We start from the raw sequence: 20837 nt of genomic DNA, 5'->3' as shown, positions 1-20837 counted from the left end.
GCAGGTATGACCTGGCCATGTTAGGTAACAGTAAAGGCTCTGAAGGCACACTCTTACTTTTTACCTGTGTGATTCTGGGCAATCTGCTCAACCTCTCTGTGATTCCTAAGAGCTTTCCTGTAGCTAAGGAATATGCCCATCGGTCTCTTAGCTGTGATGGAGATCACAACAGCACCCCTTTCCAGGGATTCAAGGAGTCACTCCATATCCACTACTTAGAACCCTGCTGGACCACACCAACATCTCAATAAATGTGAACTATTGGCCTATTAATATTTCCATGTTACTATGGGAAGGAGGAACGTTTGGTGGTCTTCCCAGAAGTGGTGACCACTGGGAGAAATCTAGAAGGATGGGTGAGCATTAGTCCATTTGTGGATAAGACAGAAGAGTGTTTTTCCAGCTTGTCAGAGCAGAGGGATTACCTCAGGCAGTAGTTAAAAATACAGATTCACTGGGTCTCTCACCTGGGGCTCCAGATTCAGCAGGTGAGCCTAGTAATTGGTACTTATTTTTACAAACTCTTCAGGTAATTCTTATAACCAGGCAGTTTGGGAAACCTCAGGCTATGGCATTGTGGGCGCAGGAAATGTATGTAAGGGCACAGAGGTGTGGAGGAGTGTGGGCAAGTATTTTGCCTTCTGGAGCACATTGTGTGGAAGGGATGAAGCTGGAGAGGTAAGCAGGGCCTATGTGTCAGGGATTTGGCCCCAAAGGTAATGGGGAGCCACTGAAGATTCTTGAGTAAGACAGTAACAGATCTGCCTTTTTAGCGAATAGCTAGACAACAATAAGAGGAAGTTGTAGCAGGTATTGGAGTGGATGGGATTGTGTCCAGGAGTACAAAGTAAAGGCCTTTGCAATCTCTTGCTGAACTCGCCTGGGGTCCCGGGTGGGCAGCTTCTGGTATCTCGCCAGCGGCCTTTGTGGGGAACACTCCCACCTTCACAGGTCCAGCTGGGGTGTGCACGCGGAGGCTTCTTGCCTGTGCTGCAAACGGATGGGACTAGGGTGGTCAAGGGCACTGAAGGGGGTGGGGCGTGGCTGTCTGCCTGGAAGATTTGTTGGTGGAGGAGCCCTTTGACCAGTGGAGTTCAGTCTGAGCAATTAGAGTAAGTATTTATAGAACAGAGGCTGGAGACATGAAGACCGGGGTCAAGCTCATTGCCAAATGATGAGATCCAGAGACACCACCTACCCTCCTTTCAAGCCAGGACTTTCTTCTTTCAGCGATTGGGGAGAAAAAGGTCATCAGAAAGAAAACTAACCTCCTGGAGTTCTGGGTGTGTGCCAGCCCCTGGCCCTTTAACATAGGTCACCTCATCTTATTCTGGCTCAGTTTTAATCACCCTCACTTTACGGATGAGGAAACCAAGGCCCAGAACGTTCAAGGTAACTTGCCTGGAGTCCCAGAGCTAGTAATGGAACTTCCAGGATTCAGTCTCTGGTGTGTCCAACTCAAAAGCCTGTTTGCTAGGGGCGCCTGGATGGCTTAGTCGGTTAAGCGTCTGACTTTCACTTAAGTCATGATCTCGCGGTTCGTGGGTTCGAGCCCCGCGTCGGGCTCTGCGCTGACTGCCAGCTCAGAGCCTGGAGCCTGTTTCAGTCTGTGACTCCCTCTCTCTCTGACCCTCCCCTGCTCACGCAGTCTCTCTCTCTCTCTCTCTCCTAGAAATTAAAAAAAAAAAAAAAAAGCCTGTTTGCTGCTCAGATTAGATGCCCTAAAATACCCACTCTCCCCATTCCCACCCTGGCCTTGCTATCTCTGACTGTGGTTATACACTGCAAGGGGGTGGAACTGCTTTGGGACACCTTCAAGGGCTCCTGCTGCAGACCTCGGAGGAACAGAGCGTGATTATCAGGGTCACCAGTTAGGTAATTACCTCTATTGTCCTATAGCCCAGCTGAGCTAGGCTTCTAAGGCCTCTACCAGACCAACCGCCGGGTCCTGAGAGCAGGATGAAGTGGACCCAATGCAGTTCAGATCTACCAGGTCTATCGTGGGCCACTGGGGGCTGTGACAGAGGCAAGGAAGGAACTGATGCGGAGCTTGATCCCAGCAGGCTTCCGGGGTGGTCAGGAGAGAGGGAACATGGAAATCCTTACCCAGCTGCAATACTGGTCAGCCGGGGTGTTGTCCAAGTAAGGTGCGATAGACTCTGGGGAGCCCTGGGACTTCGAGCTCCCTGGGGCAGGATCCCAACCTCATTCAACATGGGACCCAGCTAGTGGAAGGTGTTCCAGGCAGCGGAGGGCTGGAAGAGCCAGGGTTTCCCCATGACCATGTCTCAGGGCTCCTTCTCGAGTGAGGATGATGGAGGCATCAGAGTAAGTGTGCTCTAAGCTCTATCTTATCCAACAGCAGGCCCAGCCTCCCAAAGCGAATTCTGGGTGGGCTGCCCTGCTTCGCCGGATGTAGCTCTGGGCTGGACAAGAGTCCATCCCTTCCAGAAACAGGCACGTCCACAGGTACAGGGTGAGGCCCACGGCGTGAGCCTGGCCCGAGTGTGCGGTGGACCTTTGGTTCTCTAAGCCTCAATTTCGTCACTGCAAAAGCCAGTACAGAAGAGAACATTCCTGAGAGGGTTGTTGCAAGAATAAACTAAGTTAATAAACATGGAGTGCATAGATCTGCACCTGGTGCATGCTAAGTGCCTAATGAACATGATGATGATAATGATGGGGATTTACCTGTGAAAGGGCATTTGTTCATAAGATTCTCCCTATCGATGGTGTGTGTGTGTGTGTGTGTGTGCGTGCATGCACGCGTGCCCGTGCTCACGTGCACATAAGTGAGCAAACAATGAAGTTTTGATCCCTAAATATCTGGGAATACACTCTGATCCTAAGTTAGGTAGTCTCTTCAAGCTGCCGTTACAGGCTCACGGGGACCCTGTGGGGACCGGTCCTTCCTGTCCGCCCCCAGGTCCCAGCCTCACCTGAGGCAACATATGCTCACTCAGGCACCAGCCTCCCTGATCCAGAGTCTAGCTTCTTCCTTCCATATCTTTGCTCACACTACTTCCTCCTGCTCACCATTTTCATGAGCCAAAGTCAGCCAACTCGAAGCCCACTTCTTCCAGAAGCCTGCCCTCAACTCCCCCAGGAGGCTGAGTATTTTGCAACCTCATTGCATTTTGCATGAGGGGTGTCTTCTCATGGTTCAGCGTTGAGTTTCCTGAGAGGGGGCAAAGTCTTGGTGCCTTCCATGCAGAAGTGGGGCCCAATTAACATGGAGCAAAGCAAAGTGATTGAAGACTTCTTCAACTGACAGCGACTAAGGAAATCCCATCAGAGCCCTCTGGGCATCTGTTTTCTCAGGGAAGCTGCTCGGAGCCTGAGCCTGGAGCCCCTCATCTATGCCAGGCGTGGGCTTGGGCTGGCATTTGGGGATGGACACAAGCAGTCTGCTGTAGGGGGAGCTCATGGTCAGTGCGAGTCGAGTAGGGTTGAGACACAGGGTCCACAGAGAGCTCTCATTTGCAGAGGAAAACGGTACAGGAGAGATGGTGTGGAATCATGGGGTGACCTCCCTGCACCCCAGGGAAAGGCAGGGGGGAGATGAACACTTGTGCTCTGTTGTGGGAGACCTGGCCCGGGCACACTCACACATGCTGATGCATGCAGTGGCCACAGCATCCCATTTACTCTTTATGGGGGCTCCAGCCTGTGAGATCCCCGGGGGAGGACACGGATGATCCTCCAGGTGGGGAGAGTCCTGGGGAGTGGTCCCAGCAAGGCGGAGGAGCCGGTGTTGCCACTAGCTTTGTAATCTTGTCCTAAAAGACCTCTTAAGTCAAGTCCACCCTCCCAAACATGAAGGGCTTCAGGTCTCTCTTTTCGAAGGATGTGTGGGCAAGTGTGGACAGGACACCCCAGGAGAGGCAAAGCATGCCTCTCCAAGCACAGCTTGCACAGCAGCAGGGAGGCCATTAGATATGCACAGTCTCAGGCCCCGCCCCAGACCAGAGGACTCTGCCCTTGAAAAAGCTCAGGGGGCTCCTGTGAAGGTCAAAGGGTGCGAGCGCTGGGCCAGAGCACAGTTGGTATTCCTAACGGAAGGACCTCAAAGACAGCTAGTCCAACCCGCTCCATTTACAGAGGGTGAAACCAAGGTCCAGGAAGGGCAGTGACACATTCCCGAGTCGTGTGACAAAAAATGAGCCGCAGGGCCAAGATGGGACTCTGACGTCACCCTGCTCATCTCGCTGTGTCAGTGCCCAAAAGGGGAAAGTTCTGGCTGGAATCGGCCATTGCCTTTGGAAATTGCTGAGGCAGGGCTGGGTTGGAGAGGGAAACCTCATCACCAAAACTAGTGACAAAGGAATGGCTTCTACGTGTGACACCAAATCAGAAAGGCCTCCCTCCATGCTGCCCAGCATCCCTGCTTTTACCCTCTGCCTGCACCTTTAACACCTCTGCCTTCTCACTCTCCTTCTATCAGACACATGCTCTGCTTTCTGCCTTCTTCTTCCCCTCTGTCCCTGAATCTTTAGACTGGAAGGGCTGAGCCACTGGCTATGCCAGGTGCAGAGAAAGCCTGGCAAACTAACCCAAGTTCGGCTGTTAGGCTATGGTGGGGTGGCTCTTCCATCACGGTGGACGCAGGAGTAAACACACTGTCTAAAATCCCACGTCCTGAATTTCAAGGAATTCTGTGATAAAGGCCATTTCCCAAAGCCCTGGGACAAGGCTCTCTTTGCATCAGGATAGCCCCGATGGAAACGTGAGATGCCGCATGCTCTTCTGCCAGGGTGGGGGCACTGTGTGGGGACGAAACTGGAGGTTCTGTGTGCCCTACTTCTGACCAGGGGACAGCAAGCCCTTGTTTCCAAGTCTGTCTGGGTTGGGGGTCAGGTATCAGGGCCATCGGTAACTGTGGCCAAATGGGTCCCAGGAGACTGAACAATGAGAGCTGATATTTCAGCCAGAATGACGGTCAAGTTCAAGTCCAAGTTTCTCTGTTGCCCCCTCACTTCCCAGATTTTGACTTCAGAATGATAGTTACCAGCAGAGCACCACCTTCATGAACACTTAAAAGACGTTTGCAAACTTGGGGCACCTGGGTGGCTCAGTCGATTAAGCGTCCGACTTCGGTTCAGGTCAATGGTCTCATAGTTAGTGGGTTCGAGCCCCGCGTCAGGCTCTGTGCTGACTGCCAGCTCAGAGCCTGGAGCCTGTTTCAGATTTTGTGTCTCCCTCTCTCTCTGACCCTTCCCTGCTCATGCTATCTCTCTCTCTCTCAGAAATAAATAAAACACTTAAAAATTAAAAAAAAAAAAAAGACATTTGCGAACTTCAACCAACAAAACTGGTCAGCCCAGGCTTTATCGAGGGCTCAGCACACTTTCTCTTTAGAGGCCCTGATAGTGAATATTCTGAGCCTCTGGTGTGTGCTTTCTCTGTTGCAACGCTTCAGCGCTGCCCAACGAATCTAACTTTACAGTGCAGAGAGGAAGCAGCCATTGAGGATATGGAAATGAATGGGCATGACCGTGTTCCAATAAAACTTTGTTGATAAAGGCAGGCTGTGGGCCATAGTCTGCCTACATCTGTGCCAGATTAGTGATTCTCAACCTTGGCTGTTCACCAGAAGCATTCTGGGCCACACACCCCTGATCCCTCAGATTGATTTAACTGGACTAGGGTGCACCGGGACTTTTAAAGGCACCTGAAGAAATTCTAAGGCATGAGGTTGAGAATGGCAAGCAGGGTCTCTGGTTTCAACCTCTTGGGACAACTGGCCAGGCTCAACTTTGCTTTGGGCCCAGGCGGCGGTTACCTTATGACAAAGCTGTGCGTGTCGATTTCCTGCCCGCAGCCGCTGTTCAGCAGGACCCCGGAGTTGCCCACGATGGCACAAGTCTGGAAGTGTTTGTTCTTCAGGGGAGATGTTCTGGGGAGGAGATCGTAGAGGTTTTGGGACACATTCATTGTGCTGTCACGGTCGAAGATGTAATGAATGATGTCTCCGGGCTTCAGGGTCCCCTTGAGGACAGAAATGTCCTTTTCAGCATCCAAGAACTTCAAGATCTGCTTCCTACAAACACCAAATACACATGAAGAAAAGGTCTTCTTGCTGCCAGCCGCCCTCTGCCACCCCAGCTTTCCTGTCCTGTGTCACCCTGTAGCCTGCTGCAGCCAGCACCCAGGTGAAGCTGAGTTCAGGTGCCCTCCAAGAATGGGCTCCAGGCAGGGAGTATCAGAAACGACCCAGGGGCAACTCAGGGTGGCCAGTCTGGTTGCTGTGGTTACGCCCTCTTCCTACAAGAGGTGATAATTCCCCAGGGAAATGACTCCATTAAGACACAGTGTGAGCTCATTCCAGAAGGCCCTGGAAAGAGGGGTAACCTAGTGCTCTGTTCTGCCCAGGACAGCCTGCGTTTATCATTGAAAATCCCACGTGCCAGGGAAACTGTGTCTTGGATAAACCCAGACAGTGGTCACCGTACATCACAGCCCTCTGAGTAGGATTCAGGGCCATCATCTGACAGGAAGTCCTGCCCCAGTCCATTCCATGCAGTCCCCACTGCTGTCTTAGTTTGGAGTTTGTAAATACTGATACCTGTCTGGTCCCTCAGAGCAAGTTTCTTGGTGCCGTTTCAGAACAAAGGTGAGCAAATGACAGCTCTCTAGGCTCCAGGATGACTTTAGAGGGAAAGTTCTAGAATCACCTAGCAAAGTACACATCTGGAACAGGGTATGGTCAGAAAAAGGATAGGTGTCCTCTTAGAATCACCTGGGGAGATTTACTCAAACCACTCCAAGGTAAGGGATCTTAGTTGGGGTGGTGGGTGGGGTTTACATGAGGAAATATCTAAATCTCCCAAAGATCTTTAGAAATGATTTAAGCCAGGATGCCTGGGTGGGTCAGTCAGTTTAAGCGTCTGACTTCAGCTCAGGTCATGATCTTGTGGTCCATGAGTTTGAGCCCCATGCTGGGCTCTGTGCTGACAGCTCAGAGCCTGGAGCCTGCTTTGGATTCTGGGTCTCCCTCTCTTTCTGCCCCTCCCCTGCTCGTGCTCTGTCTCTCCCTCCCTTTCAAAAATAAATAAACATTAAAAAAAAAAAGAAATGATTCAAGTCATAGAAAGAAACTTGGTACCTACCCTAGCCTAAATGCACTTCCCTTCCTGCAGCAAGCCCCTATCTACCCTAGATAGAGTGATGCCAGCCTTCTTTTCCACAGAACACTGGAGGGATAGAACCTTCCTGCACTTGGCAAAGGTGAGAATTTGCAAGATGGTTGCCGCATTGTGCAGATGGTAACGCCGGTGCCTGAGAACCTGAGAGATGTGAGATGTGGTGTACCCCAGTAGGGTGCCCATTCCATCACTCAGAGAACTATAAAGAATTCAGAAGCTCTGGGATCCCACCTGAGAAATCCCAACTCCAGGAGTGGCCCAGGCGTCCCAAAGCTCAGCAGGTGACTCCCGCATGTGCCCAGGGTTCGGAGCCTCTGGCATAGCCAAGGGGGAACTAGAGTGTGCTTGGCAAGGCACCGCGCTCTTCTTCCACTAGTCTTTCCTTATCAATGACTGGGATCTCTTGCCATCGTGCAAATTATTTGCTGAATAATTTGTATCTTTTGATGGGAAACAGAGGCATTAGTTTTATTTACGACCCGCCCTTTACCAAGGGTTATACAATTTGGCAAACCGATACAGTATGAAATTGCTACAGCCTCTGCAGTTACTTAGCCCACAGTATTTAAAAGTAAGGAAAGTCGCCATACAGTCCATAAATAAACACCTCTGTGAGTGAATTAATTTATAACCAATTATGAGAAATTACTCTCAATTATTAAACATCATTCCAAATCACTCCCAGCATCTTTTATTAAGAATAATTTTGGTGATTCATTGAAGGAAGTTGAAGGAAATTCTTTTTTCCCCCTCGGTGAAGGCACATTGTTCCTGCTAGGGGGGCTGTATGTTTATGGGCTCCCATGGTCTGGTCTTCTCTGAAAGCATGTGTGTGTGTGTGTGTGTGCGCGCGCGCGCGCACGCACGTGTGCGTGATGTCCATTTCTCTACCCAGTGGCCAAGAAAGGCCAGAAAGATTTCACTCACAGGGGTGAATAGTGCCACCTGCTAAATGTATGTCTGCTTCCTAACCCTTAGAAACCTGCGATGTGGCTTTATTTGGAAACAGCATCTTTGCAGATGGAATGAAACTAAGGATCTTGACATGGTCCTGGATTACCTGGCCCTAAACCCAGTGGTAGGTGCCTTTACAAGAGGCAGGCTAGGGAAATACACAGACACAGAGGAGACGAGCATGTGATATGGAGGCAGGGATTGGAATAATGAGGCCACAGGGTGAGAAAGGGCTGGAGCCATCACAACCCACCCCCCCCCCGCCGCCCCGCTAGCCCCCCCCACTCCCTGCAGCTGGCAGGGACACAGAAGGATCTCCCCAGGGCCTGCAGAGGGAGCATTTGGGACTCCAGCCCCAGAGCTGTGAAGAATACATTCCTGTTGTTTTAAACCACCGAGTGGGCGGACACTGGTTAACAGCAGCGGGAGACTATAGCAGGTGTTCTCAGCCTGATCCAAGGGCGAGTGAGGAAGGCCCGCAGCTGGTCCACTCAGGGGGCCTCGGAGGGGCTCTGGTGAGGGTGGCAGACTGGGGGCAACAGAAGTCAGTTCCTTCAGGGGCGCCTGGGGGGCTCAGTGGGTTGAGCGTCCGACTTCAGCTCAGGTCATGATCTCACGGTTTGTGGGATCAGGCCCCGCGTCAGGCTCTGTGCTGACAGCTAGCTTGGAGCCTGGGGCCTGCTTCAGATTCTGTATCTCCCTCTCTCTCTGACCCTCTCCTGCTCACACTGTCTCTCTCTCTCTCTCAGAAATAAATAAAAAACATTAAAAAAAAAAAAAAAGAAGTCAGTTCCTTCAGATGACTGCTCAGCTGCCAGGCCCTGGGTCTCGGGCCTCTCCAGTCCCCACACCCACTCATGTCCCCAAACAAAGCCTTGAGAGCTAAGGGGGGGGGGCATTTCCATTTTGACAATGAGCCTACCTGGAGGGGTCCCCTCCCTGCTCTGTGGGGTGACACTTCAGGTAACTCTGGGCCCCCTCTTCTCCCTCCCCATGGTGGAAAGCCTGGGAAGGTTGGCCGCCATAGTTGAGGCTTTCCCCGTCTGGCCCAGACGATGGTGCCAACCTCACCACCCATATCCCCTACCTCCTCCTTGGGGCTCCAGCGGCACTGAGCACAAATAGCGGACGTCAGCCCGTGTGCAAGCGGGACGAAGCCTGGCATGCCTGGCAAACTCCTAACTACCTTTCAAACCCCAGTGTTCCTTGCCCAGCTATCCCTCAGCTCCCTTACAAAATGAAGTGTGCTCTCTCCTCAGTACGATCTCTGTATTTCCACCTATCGATGAGACGCACCATCACCTAACGTGTACATCACGTGGCACCGTCCTGTCCGATATCTGTGTCTCCCCACTAGCCCGCCTGATTCGTGTTAGCACCCTGGGCCCCCAGCACGATGCGGGGTTATACTGACCAAGCTCTGCTGGGTGAGTCTTGGCTACGTCAAAGTCAAGCGGCCAGAGTGCTGGACAAGAGCTGCTCTCTGGCTAAGCAGACCTCTCCCTTGGCAAACAGGTGTCCTGTCACTCTGGGTCACCCACAGAAAGGAGGTCACAGGTACCAGACTGGCCCAGGCAGGAGACGTCTCTTGCCAGAGGATTTCTGCCTTTGGATCCCCTGGGAGAAGCCGCCCCCAGGTCTCCAGCCTGCAGGCTCCTGCTGCTGCTGACCTGAGAGCCTCACTCCTTCCAGACTCAGGACCCCACCCGGGGGCTCCTGGCCCCTCTCAGGCCCCTGTCCCTGCATACACGTGCTAAGCTGCTGGGTTTTTGTCTCGGGGTTTTATTTCCAATTGATCGCTTACAGATGACGCCTGCCTCGGCGGGAGGTAAACATTTTATTTCTATCCTGACTTCTTTAGATGATGGAGAGTGGCAATTTGCTGGCTTGTGCTGAAGAAGGCCAGGTCTGTGTCTTGTCCTACTGGTAATTACCACTACCTGATCCTCAGAGAGAGCGTCTGGTTGTGCCTCCATTTGGCCGAGGCTGGCTGAATGTTGTGCTTAATGCTTTCATTACTTCTGTCAACAACAGCTGGCGACGAGGAGCCATTTATTACAACTTCAGCTCTGGAAAGGAAAGGGAAAAAGAGGAAGAGAGTAGACAGGATCTGTTAGCATGCCGATGACAAGTCTAATAGTTCTGTTTTCGCACGGGCTTGGGTGTAAACTTCGGGAGAGCAAAATTGCGGTTATTACCTGAGAAGAGAAGGAAGTCTATTTATCCTCTGGAACGCACGAGCTCTCACCCTTAGGTGTAAGCTCCTGACACTTTGGAGACAGGGAGGGGGCAATAAAACTATCATTCTCCCCACCCTCCGCCCCACCATCTCCTCTCAGGGAGACCTAGCTGTCACTGTCAGAATAGTAACACGTCTTCTTGAGTTACTTTTGTGATACTAGGCACTTCCATTAGCAACTGGGTGTCATAAGATGCTCTACAAACTTAATAAAGAGAAAACAAAAACTCGTGCCAGGGGAATGAGATGCAGCCTGCGGCTCCCCCCCCGCCACCTTATCTTATCATTGCCTCATTTGTACTCTCCGATGCCACCTCCCACATCTGCCTTATTCCAGAGTTATCGGTGCTGGGTCTGTCTCTCCCTTGAGGCTGTGAGCAGGGCAGCTCCCTCATTCATTTCTTTATTCCCCAACAGCCTAACATAGCAGGTGCTCAATAAATAAGCGTTTGTTGAATTTGAATTTAAATTTCACCCCAGAGGGAGCCTGGATGGGTGAAAGAGCTGGTTGGCCCTGTATGTCCCGGGGCAAATCGCAATACTGGCTGCACACTGTCTTTGCAGTTGACTCAGGATGCTAGGCATTCAGAGCCTGCTTGAATTCTGAGGGTTGAAATCTATGCTAGTAGGTTTCTAAGAAACTAGGTTACAATTACATCTCTAAAGGCAGTGTGGTAGCCAGCCTGCCTCTGTCAGACGCGTTACAAATGCAGAATTTCCTTTTGCTGTGCTGACAGCGGATTCTCCCACTTAGGATGATAAGTGGGTTTGTGATGCCAAATTTTGGAGCTCTAAAGAATTCAAACCAGGGGCGCTTGGGTGGCTCAGTCGGTTAAGCGTCCAACTCTTGATTTTGGATCAGGTCATGATCTCACGGTTGTGGGATTGAGCCCCATGTTAGGCTCTGTGCTGACAGCACAGACCCAACCTGGGATTCTCTCTCTTCCTCTCTATCTGCCCCTCCCCTGCTTGCACTTGCATGAGATCTCTCTCTCTCTTTCCCTCTCTCTCTCTGCCCTGCCTCACCTGCACTTGTGCATGTGCACACACTCTCTCTCTCTCTCAAAATAAATAAATAAATAAATAAGGAGGTGTAGGTCAATTTTGCTTTTTGTAGGTAGAGAAGTTAGGGGTGCACATTATCTCTGCACTTTCTCCCCACACACCTCCATTTCTCAATATTCCTGACTTTTCTGGATGATATAGCTGGTCTTGGATTCAAACATATGTAACTCTTGCAGAGGATTAGAAGAGGAAACTGAAGACCCGACCCTTCAAAATTTTGCTATTTTCGTGAAAGGAAGCAGAAGGTGTTGTGAAGATTTCACAGGCTGTGTGCCTGTGGGCAAACCACTTTACCTCTCTGAGCTTCAGTTTCCCCATTTATAGAAAGAGGGTTAGAAGAGGAAGATATTCATCTCTAAGGTTCTGGAATTCTATAAGGACCACGGTGTCTCCCGCGCCTGTCACTGACTCCCCTCTTGAGTTCCGGTAGGAGCCGCTTGCGGCTGTCACCCTTCAGAAGTGCCTAGTTGCGCACAGGCACAGGCAGAAGCAGGGATGCTTGGGACCATAGCTTTAGCTGTCACACCCCAAGAGCCCAGGCTTCACTGCAGCTCACATCAGACGGGATCTGTGATAGAAACACTTGGCTACTTGTGGCGGGGAGTGGTCTTCTTACAGGGCTAGCTGATGTTCTCATCAGTAACAGGTGACTAGAACCTGGCATCTAAGGCTTGAAGTGGATTCTGTCTAAGGTGAGGCTCCTCAGAAACTGGGGCACATTGTGTGACCCCAGGCCATCTCAGGCAAGAGGGATCTGCAGGGGTATCTGTCATGGATGCTTGCCCAGGGGATTTTCTTGGAACACTCCAGGAGTTTCCAAGCTTCTCTGGGACACAGTGGTGGAGGTAATAAAGGGAAGAAGTTAAACACTGGCGTAGCTAGTAGTGAAGTTCCGTTTCTGTCTCCACTTCCAAGTGAAATGCCAGACGGGACGGTGCACCACCACTGACCATGGTCTTTCTGGATTTTAAACCTGGCTCTGTGGCTATCGAGCTGGGGCACCTGGTCAAGTCACCTCGGGTCTCTGGCCTCTGCCTTCTCTATAACATCGAGGGGATGGATTGGGTGGGTGACCCCAGGAACCACTTCAGGTCACTGGTTTACATGCTGTAGGCTGCACCAACACAGTTGGATTGGTGGGTTGTTCTAATTGAATGAGGAAACTGAGGCTCGGAGGGGAGAGGTCATTTGCCCACAGCCCCAGCTAACAGGCATCGGGGACTGAATCCAGATCTGCTTGGTTCCCAAGACTTTTCTTCCTGCTTCTCATGCTCTTTCAAGAAAGGCTCTTCCACCCTCCAGTTACCATGGGGCACAGGGCTCTTGCTCAGGGGGCCAAGATCCTTTTTCTCCAAGAGGGACATCTTTCCACAGTATAAGAGAGAGGAACTTAGGGCTGCATGGCCTCCTTTTTTTAATTTCTGCATTTTACCAGCCGTAGTATAAGCTTCATCTGTGGCTCCCAGGTGGTTAAGACATCATTAGATATCCAGAACCAATGACATCGATGAGACAGGGGTCAGTTTCCTGAATCATGCAGGGTCAGGGATGGATATTCTTGACAGGTCTTATGTGGTCAAGAGATCTAAAAGAATTTATGGAAGGGCAAATTACAGACCCTACTCTAAATAATTTAGATCTCTCATTCCCAGGCGGACCACAATAGAATATTTAGAAAGTAAAACAAGACCTTCATCTTCAGTAGTGGTGTTTATGTTAAAGAACTTGGCATTCTTTTCTCACTTCTGCTCTTCCTTTAGCTCAAGCTCCTAGGACTGTAAGTCAGAGCTACGGACAAGTTGTCATTAATGGAGAATGGGGACTCAGAGGTATGGTCCAACCATAGTCAGTGGCAAGTGCGGGTCTGTTGGCTTGCAAACCACGTGCTCACTCCTCCATACCCAGCTGCCCCTGGCCAGGGATCATCACAAGAGAAAATACTTTTTTGAGAATTTAGATTGTGCATTCAATAAGCAAGGTTAACATTACTGAGTGGGCTCCCGAAATATTTTTTAAGGGTCTTGGCAAAGTTCCCGAATGTTTTGTTTCCTGTCTTAATCTCTTGGACAAGCCACCTACTACAACGAAATGGAGTGAAAGTCCCGATTCTCTAGAGTCAGAGCCTCCACCGTTCAGCAAAAATGCCAAGTTTATGAATAAGCACATTGATGGCTCAAGTGCTCCAAAGAGTGTGAACTCTTTTCCAGAAAGCAGCTCTTACCCATTTGAGTTTTCCATCTCTGCAGCCTCTAGACCTTGGGCCATTTCATGGGCTCTTCTATCGACAGCTCCTCCCCAAAAGTGATTAGGGAAATGCAAAACCAAAGTGAAACAAAACAGATCTATTTGCTAAGTAAGAAGGGCACCATCCAGCAAAGAGGAGAAGCAGATTAATAGCTGCCTTACAGCAAAAACAAATGAACACAAAATCTAATTTACAAACCTATTAGATTTGCTATGTAAGCTGTTCACAGCTGATCTGATTGTACCTCTGCCTCCAGAATCCCTGTAAGACAAAGGAAATGCATTATTTATAAACCCAGCTCTTCTTGGTGAAGCCCTCTTCAATCACCAGGAGATCCCACACCCGCTTGGAGACCTCACTTTGGCTTCTCCAGAATGGGTGATATCCTAGCCCAGCCATGGACCCAAGGATTTTGTAGGGAATTAGGCCTCCCAGATCTTCCCCGCCTCCCATGTGAACACTGTTTCAATCTGCACTGTTTCCACTTGAGATTCTCATTTGAGTCTTGAGACAAATTCTTCTGAGATTAATCTCCAGTAGTTAATCCTACCAGACAGGCACACTGCAGCATGACCCAGCATCTGGCATGACTCATCATGACTCAGCATCTGCTCTAGCATGACTCAGCATGTGCTCTAGCATGACTATCTGTTCCAACATGACTCAGCATCTGCTCTAGCATGACTCTGCATGTGCTGTAGCATGACTCAGCATCTGCTCTAGCATGACTCATCATGACCCAGCATCTGTTCTAGCATGACTCAGCATGACTCAGCATCTGCTCTAGCATGACTCAGCATGTGCTCTAGCATGACTATCTGTTCTAACATGACTCAGCCTGACTCAGCATGGCTTGGCATTCACCCTAGCGTGATTCAGCATCTGCTCCTAGTCTTCTCTTGCTCTCACTCCTATGTGTTAGGATTATTGTCCATCACATTCTCTCCAAACCCAAGACACCAGAAGTCCAACAGAGGCAACAGTGATTGACTCATTCATTGTCCCCAGCCGAACGCAATAATGATATGCTTTTTGGTGGCAGGAAAAATAGTAAGTGGTGTCACTTTGTTGGAGGGAGTAGGAGATGGGGGGGCGTGGAAAAGAGTCCTTAGCTTCTTCTGGAATATCAAGTTTTGGAATAAAAGCTTTCTAAGGCCCTTTCTAGCCCCATGATCCCTTCACTTCTGGAAAATTCCATTCTGAGGGGCCATGAAGTTTCACCCTGCTTTGCTATCACACTGGGCCAGGGAATAGATGAATCCATCCGTCCCCAGTACCTAGTCCACTTTGCACCCTGTGTGTGTTCTTAAAAAGTTGTGAGATGAATTATTTGCATTAAGTTAAATCATCCTCCCCCCCCCCCCCACTGATTTATAGGCTTTGTGGTTTGAAGAGCTATTTCTTCATGCTTTTTTCATGTTTTTAAAGTTCCGTCTAGCCTTTCGGTCAGGGTGTTGGTATAATGCAACGAAATGATTATCACTAGCAAAGCTCTGTGTTTCAAGGGATCCTGTGATTTAATGAGAACTCTTTAAGGGAAGTTAATGCCTATTTCTATGCTGGCTTTACATCTGGATTTTTCTGTCTGCTTTCTTTAGGGTTAGCATATCTGTAGGTATAAGAGTGTGTGTGTGTTTGTGTATGCGTGCGTGTGAAAACATACATGCCTTTTCCTGATGGACTGAAATGTCTTTTTAGCATTATTTGGCAACAAGCAATGTTCTCCCATTTCACAGCCAGACAGCCAGACAAAAGGAAGCATGGTGCTGTGTCCTACCCAGAACCTCCTCCAAGCTCTTCCCTTGAGTCTCAGATTTCATCATTTCCTGTCTGGTTCTTGATTACATGGAGTATCATTTGTTCTTCACATTTTAAGTCAATGACTAATATTTCCTTTTTCTCCCTCCTTGTTTCTCCCTGGGATGACAGATCTTTGGCTCTTCTAATTCAGGGCTCTGGCCCTATAACTGAATCTACTCAGGTCATACCCCAAGGGCTTTCCTGGATGTACGGCTGTCCACATGTCACTGACCTTTCCCATTCCCCATCCTGACTCCGTCCTCAAAATCAGTACTCCTTGTGGGGAGAGAAGACCTGTGGGGCCAGATATTAAGTCAAATGCAGTAATTAAAACTGTGGTCATAGCTCACGACTAATGAAAGGTTAATGGAACAAAAAAGAACATCTGAAAAGGCTGCATAGAAGAATTGATTTATGACTTTGAAAAATTGTGATCGATGAGAAATTCAATAAATGGTTCAGAGTAGTTGGTTAACAATCTGGAGGTGAGGTGGAGGGAAGTCAGATGAGTGTTACTCTATTCTACACAGCAAAATAAATTCCAAAGGATTTAACTAGTGTTTCCTAAACTTCAGCCATTCTCATACCCCTATCACCAGTTTGCTGTATTTTATCACTCATCCTATTACTACTTAAGTTTTAAAATGGACTCATCTTTAAAAACTCCTTATCCTAAGCAATGCCATCTATGAAAATACAGGTTTGATATCATGGTTATATATATGCCTTTGAGAACACAAAATCATTAACACAAAAATATTTATCAATGGAATTCCTAGAAGCATCCTATATTACCCCCAAGAATACTTATAGCACCCTCTGGGAGAGATGGAATTGAATAGTTACATATCTAAGAAGGGTGTCCCATAAGAAATTGGTAAGAAAATGGAAGAGCATATTTATCATATCTTTGTTGAGGTATGAAGAGTGTATGTGAAGAATTTTTACATTCAGAAGGGTAAGAAGAAATCATAAAAGGAAATATAAGACAGATTTGACTTCATAAAAATGTAAAACACTGCTTACACAAAAAACAATCCTCAACAAACTCTGCGCAGCATCTTTCACAAAATGGAAGCAGGCACCAGGTGAGAGAGCACTATCTCTATGCATCTGGTTTAGTGAGACAGGAGTTGGGAGAGGACCACATTCCAGACAACAGCCCTCACCCCCTCTTCCCTAATTACCCCAGAGCCAGGTATTAGACGCTAAGGACAGCCCCTATGTCCCGGAGCCTGCCAAAATTATTCAAATTAGCCACCCCTCAGCCCACATGCCCTGCCTCACTCTTCCTTCCGGTGAGAATGACAGTAAAGGCTCCTGTCCGCAGGTTCTCTCCCAATTCCCTGCCTTCTGAGTGACCTGGTTCTTGTCCACGTGGCTCTGCATGGGGCAGCGTGTCCTCTCCTCTTGGGGTCTAGGAGTACATCAAACTATCTTTTTAATGGCAGTTGTCCCCTGATCTGTTGACCTGACCAGACCTAAATAATAATAAAACTTATATGAAAACAGGGGGTACCCTGTCTTGTTCACCTTACAGCCTTACCCAACTGGGGCTCAGTGAATCAAATCTAACTTCAAGATTAAGTGGCACTTTTCTTCCAAAGTCTTCCTTTCCTTTCATGCTGCGTTCCTGCATATTATTTACACCTGTAGCAGACATAGTTTTACCTCACACATATCCATAGAATGGGGCAGACAGACATTCGGAGAAACAGACTGCAGAGTTTTGGCTGAACAAGAATCACATGAATTAACAAGGGATTTTTTTTCCTCATTAGGTTTTGCCTTCAATGTTATTAAAATAAGCTTACATTCCTTATGCTAGAGGAATGCTGATACCTCCTTGGTTGAGTGACATAATAAGATGATTAGGTGGGAAAGGTTTGCTAAAGATAATTCACAGTGTGCTGCTGAAGTCTTAGAAACAAAGGCGCTTAGATCATGGAAAGGAGAAAAAATATGGGGAAGCACTCTGCACACATAAAGAACCCTATAAAACAAGGTATAATACTCATAATAACCACTGTTCACTTGACCCTGCTAAATATTCTCAGCCACAGCGACAATAGAGATTGACTGCTTTAAAGCTCTGCATTTTAGCACAGCAATCTCCCTTCTACCACTGATCTAATACTTCCTCCGAGTACAGTGTATGTGGTAAACTAAGACAATATGTAAAAATGGCATATTTAAAAAAAATACACCATGCACAGTTAGCTCTGATTTTAGTGAAAAGCAATTAGCAAACCTGAAAACTGCATTTCTGTGTTGCCTCTTCACCCAAGCCCAGTTGCTTATGGGTAACACCCAGCAGGTCGGGGTCTTATAGCTGTGTAAGAGTCTCCTGTGTTCTCTGTTTTTCACTGGAGAGTCAGGCTCAGTAAACAAACCATCAGCTTTAATTAAGAAGCTAGACCCAACTCAAACAATTGACTAGTCTTGAGAATAAAAGATTAAACTAAAGCATAACTCATGAATTTGCAGATGGTTCTTTCTTCAGAGTTTTGGGAGGATATTGAATGTGTTGTGGTGTTATTTTTTTTCAATTTTTGCATAAAACCACTTGGGGTTCTTACTTGTTGATATCCAAGGGACACACTATGAGTATATGGCTCCCCAGACGCATGGTGGGGAGGACAGACATGGAAGGGATGAATCATTTGGGGTCAATCACATGGTCAGAGTTGGAGCTTCTCTACAGATTTCAAGGATGGGTTTTTTAAAAAATATTTTTATTGTGCTAAAATATACTTAACATAAAACTCCTACTTTAACCCTTTTAAAATGTACAATTCAGTGGCATTAGTATATTCTCAAAATCATGTAGCCATCAGCACTATTTTTCTCCTCACACATAAACAGGTTTTTTTTTTTTAATTACCTCAAATAGGAACTCTATACCCATTAAACAATATCTCCCCAATCCCTCCTACCCCCGGCACTTGGCAACCTCCATTCGACTTCCTATCTTTTTTAAATTGCTTTTTATGTTTATTTATTTTTGAGAGAGAGAGAGAGAGAGAATCTGAAGCAGGCTTCAGGCTCTGAGCTGTCAGCACAGAGCCTGACACGGGGCTCGAACTCACCAACTGTGAGATCATGACCCGAGCCGAAGTTGGCCACTTAACCAACCGACTGAGCCACTCAGGTGCCCCTCTACTTCCTATCTTTATGAACTTGTCCATTCTAGATGTTTTATATAAATGGAATCATATAATATTTGTCCTTTGTATCTGGCTTCTTTCACTTAGTATACTGTTTTCAAGATTCCTCCATGTAGTTGCAGGTATCCAAAGCTTGGCTTTTGCTGTGGCAGTTCTAAGGAGGCAGAACATCGGAGACAAGAGAAGAAAAGACCCCTCCAAAGTGTTCGGGTCTTGATCCGTGAGCACCTGTGATTAGAACAAGAGCAGAGATTCTACTGATTGACCAGTGCTTGAATGGCTCAGGAGTTCTCTTGCCCAGGAGCTTCCTGAATTTGTTTCCAGAAAATTACACTTTGCTGTCCATCTCCTATTCCATGAAGCTGGTTGCACTTGGCCACGGGCTCAGATGGGCAAGGGGCCCAGCCTTGTTGATCCAGTGCAGACCGTCGCCACGAGTCTGGCAATAAAAGTATCTTCAGTTGCCCTAGCACAGTGGGAAACATGGCACCTCATCCTTTGGACGAAGCCAATTTGCATTCCTGAAGATTCTCTGTCACTGCTCTCTGATTCACTCTAAGCAGAAGGCTGTTGCAGGCCGTCTTGTCCATAGGCTTAGTGATTTGTTTTGGGTTGGTTGCTGTGAGACCATCCCCTACAACCTGTATACTACCTGCAAGATTTCTGGTCATCTTGGACTAAGACATCTTCAGTAGACACCACTGGATAGTCCTTGATGACACTGGGTAGTCCTTGATGAAGTACTTGCAGCCAGTCACCAGTTGGTCAGGAGTGATGCAATGGCTGGGGTCATCAAGAGGCCTGAAGTTCAAGGTCATACTTTTCAAACTCCCTTCCCTTCCCTTCCCTTCCCTTCCCTTCCCTTCCCTTCCCTTCCCTTCCCTTCCTTCTTTCCTTCCTTCCTTCCTTCCTTCCTTCCTTCCTTCCTTCCTTCCTTCCTTCTTTCTTTCCTTCTTTCTGTAGACTCTATAATGTGAGGCCTGAACTCACAACCCTGGGATCAAGAGTCAGATGTTTAACTGCTCAGGCCACCCAGGTACCCCAATGGAGCCAGCCTTTCTAGTCACATTCCATTGCAACTCCCAAGGTTCTATATTCTCCAGGATATAAGTCAGCAAGCTTTTCCTTTGAAGGGTCAGACAGCAAATATTTTAGGCTCTGTGGGCCAAGAGGGAAAATTGAAGACTTATGCAGATGCTGGAGCTTAAACTACGAGAGAAAAAACAAATGTCCACACATTTCTTATTGATGAAATAAAAAATACATAATAATAATAATTGAGTACATTTTTTCTTGGTAATAGGTATATCAATGAGAAGAATATAGTTCTTTTGGGGGGAGATTAGAATTTTCTCAATTGAGGTTCAGAGTTACAAGTCCTCCTGTATCATTCCTCCACAAAGCCTTCCGTTGCTTCTCCAACACACTGTTATCTTTCCCTCCGTGAACTCGCTGGAACGTGAGACTCGAATCTGTCTTTCAGACTTCTATTCTATCTACCCTTACTGTGTTGGAGGACCTTTCATACAGGGATGCAGGCTGAGAACATAGGCTCTGGGATGACTCCCTTGGTCTGACTTCTAGCTGGACTAATAATTAGCAGTGCGATCTTTGACTATTATTTAACCTATCTAGAAGCTTCCGTGGGTTTCCTCACCTACAAAATGAGTAACACTATCCACTTCACGGGGTTGTTGTAAAGATTGTATGCGCTAATGAATGCAAGGCTTTAGAAGACTGCAGGACATATAAAGCACTCGATATTAGTGTTATATATACTTCTCTTGATTTTTCCCCCCGACCTTTAAAAAATGTCCAAATATTCTTGGCTTGAGGGCCACGTGATAACAAGCAGCTGGTTGGATATCACCTGTGAGCCATACTTTGCTGATCTCTGCTCTAGGAAGTCAAGAGTAAAATGTCCCTCAACCTGCACATGGGAGGTGTCTTTGCCATATTTCTTTTTGATGACATCCTTCTGATTGAGCACAGCTCCAGCCAGGAGGTCTATGCACTGCCAGCTCTTCACCAGCATGACAACTACTGTGGATCACACAGAAAGCAGGAACTGACCAGCACTTCCGGAGTGCCAGCCAGGACTCCGTGTGGCTGTAAAGGTCACAGCAGCTCCGGCTTTATAGGCAGCAGGTGACACTTCTGGGATGATATTTCCATCAAATTTAGACTTATTTCCAGTGCCACTCATGTCTGTCACCAGTTTG

The 20837-nt window shown here is 48.0% G+C and overlaps 1 protein-coding gene across 2 annotated transcripts in view; it reads right to left on the bottom strand.

Annotated features, from left to right (window-relative positions):
- ST8SIA2 (ST8 alpha-N-acetyl-neuraminide alpha-2,8-sialyltransferase 2) overlaps positions 1-20837 on the bottom strand; it is a 62172-nt gene that overhangs the window by 16268 nt on the left and 25067 nt on the right. The window contains exons 2-4 of one of the 2 annotated variants that reach the window (XM_039217679.1): positions 13847-13909; positions 10040-10168; positions 5783-6040 (exon numbers count right to left, since the gene is read on the bottom strand). In XM_039217679.1, the coding sequence (XP_039073610.1) occupies positions 5783-6040; positions 10040-10168; positions 13847-13909 (450 nt within the window). The remainder of the gene's footprint in view (positions 1-5782; positions 6041-10039; positions 10169-13846; positions 13910-20837) is intronic. The other variant, XM_039217680.1, reaches the window with a different exon arrangement.

This window comes from Hyaena hyaena, unplaced genomic scaffold, assembly GCF_003009895.1.
Source record: "Hyaena hyaena isolate Hyena2069 unplaced genomic scaffold, ASM300989v1 scaffold_702, whole genome shotgun sequence".
Classification (NCBI taxonomy): domain Eukaryota; kingdom Metazoa; phylum Chordata; class Mammalia; order Carnivora; family Hyaenidae; genus Hyaena; species Hyaena hyaena.
The sequence above is the reverse complement of the archived record's forward strand: the minus strand, read 5'-3'. Positions and strand labels throughout refer to the sequence as shown.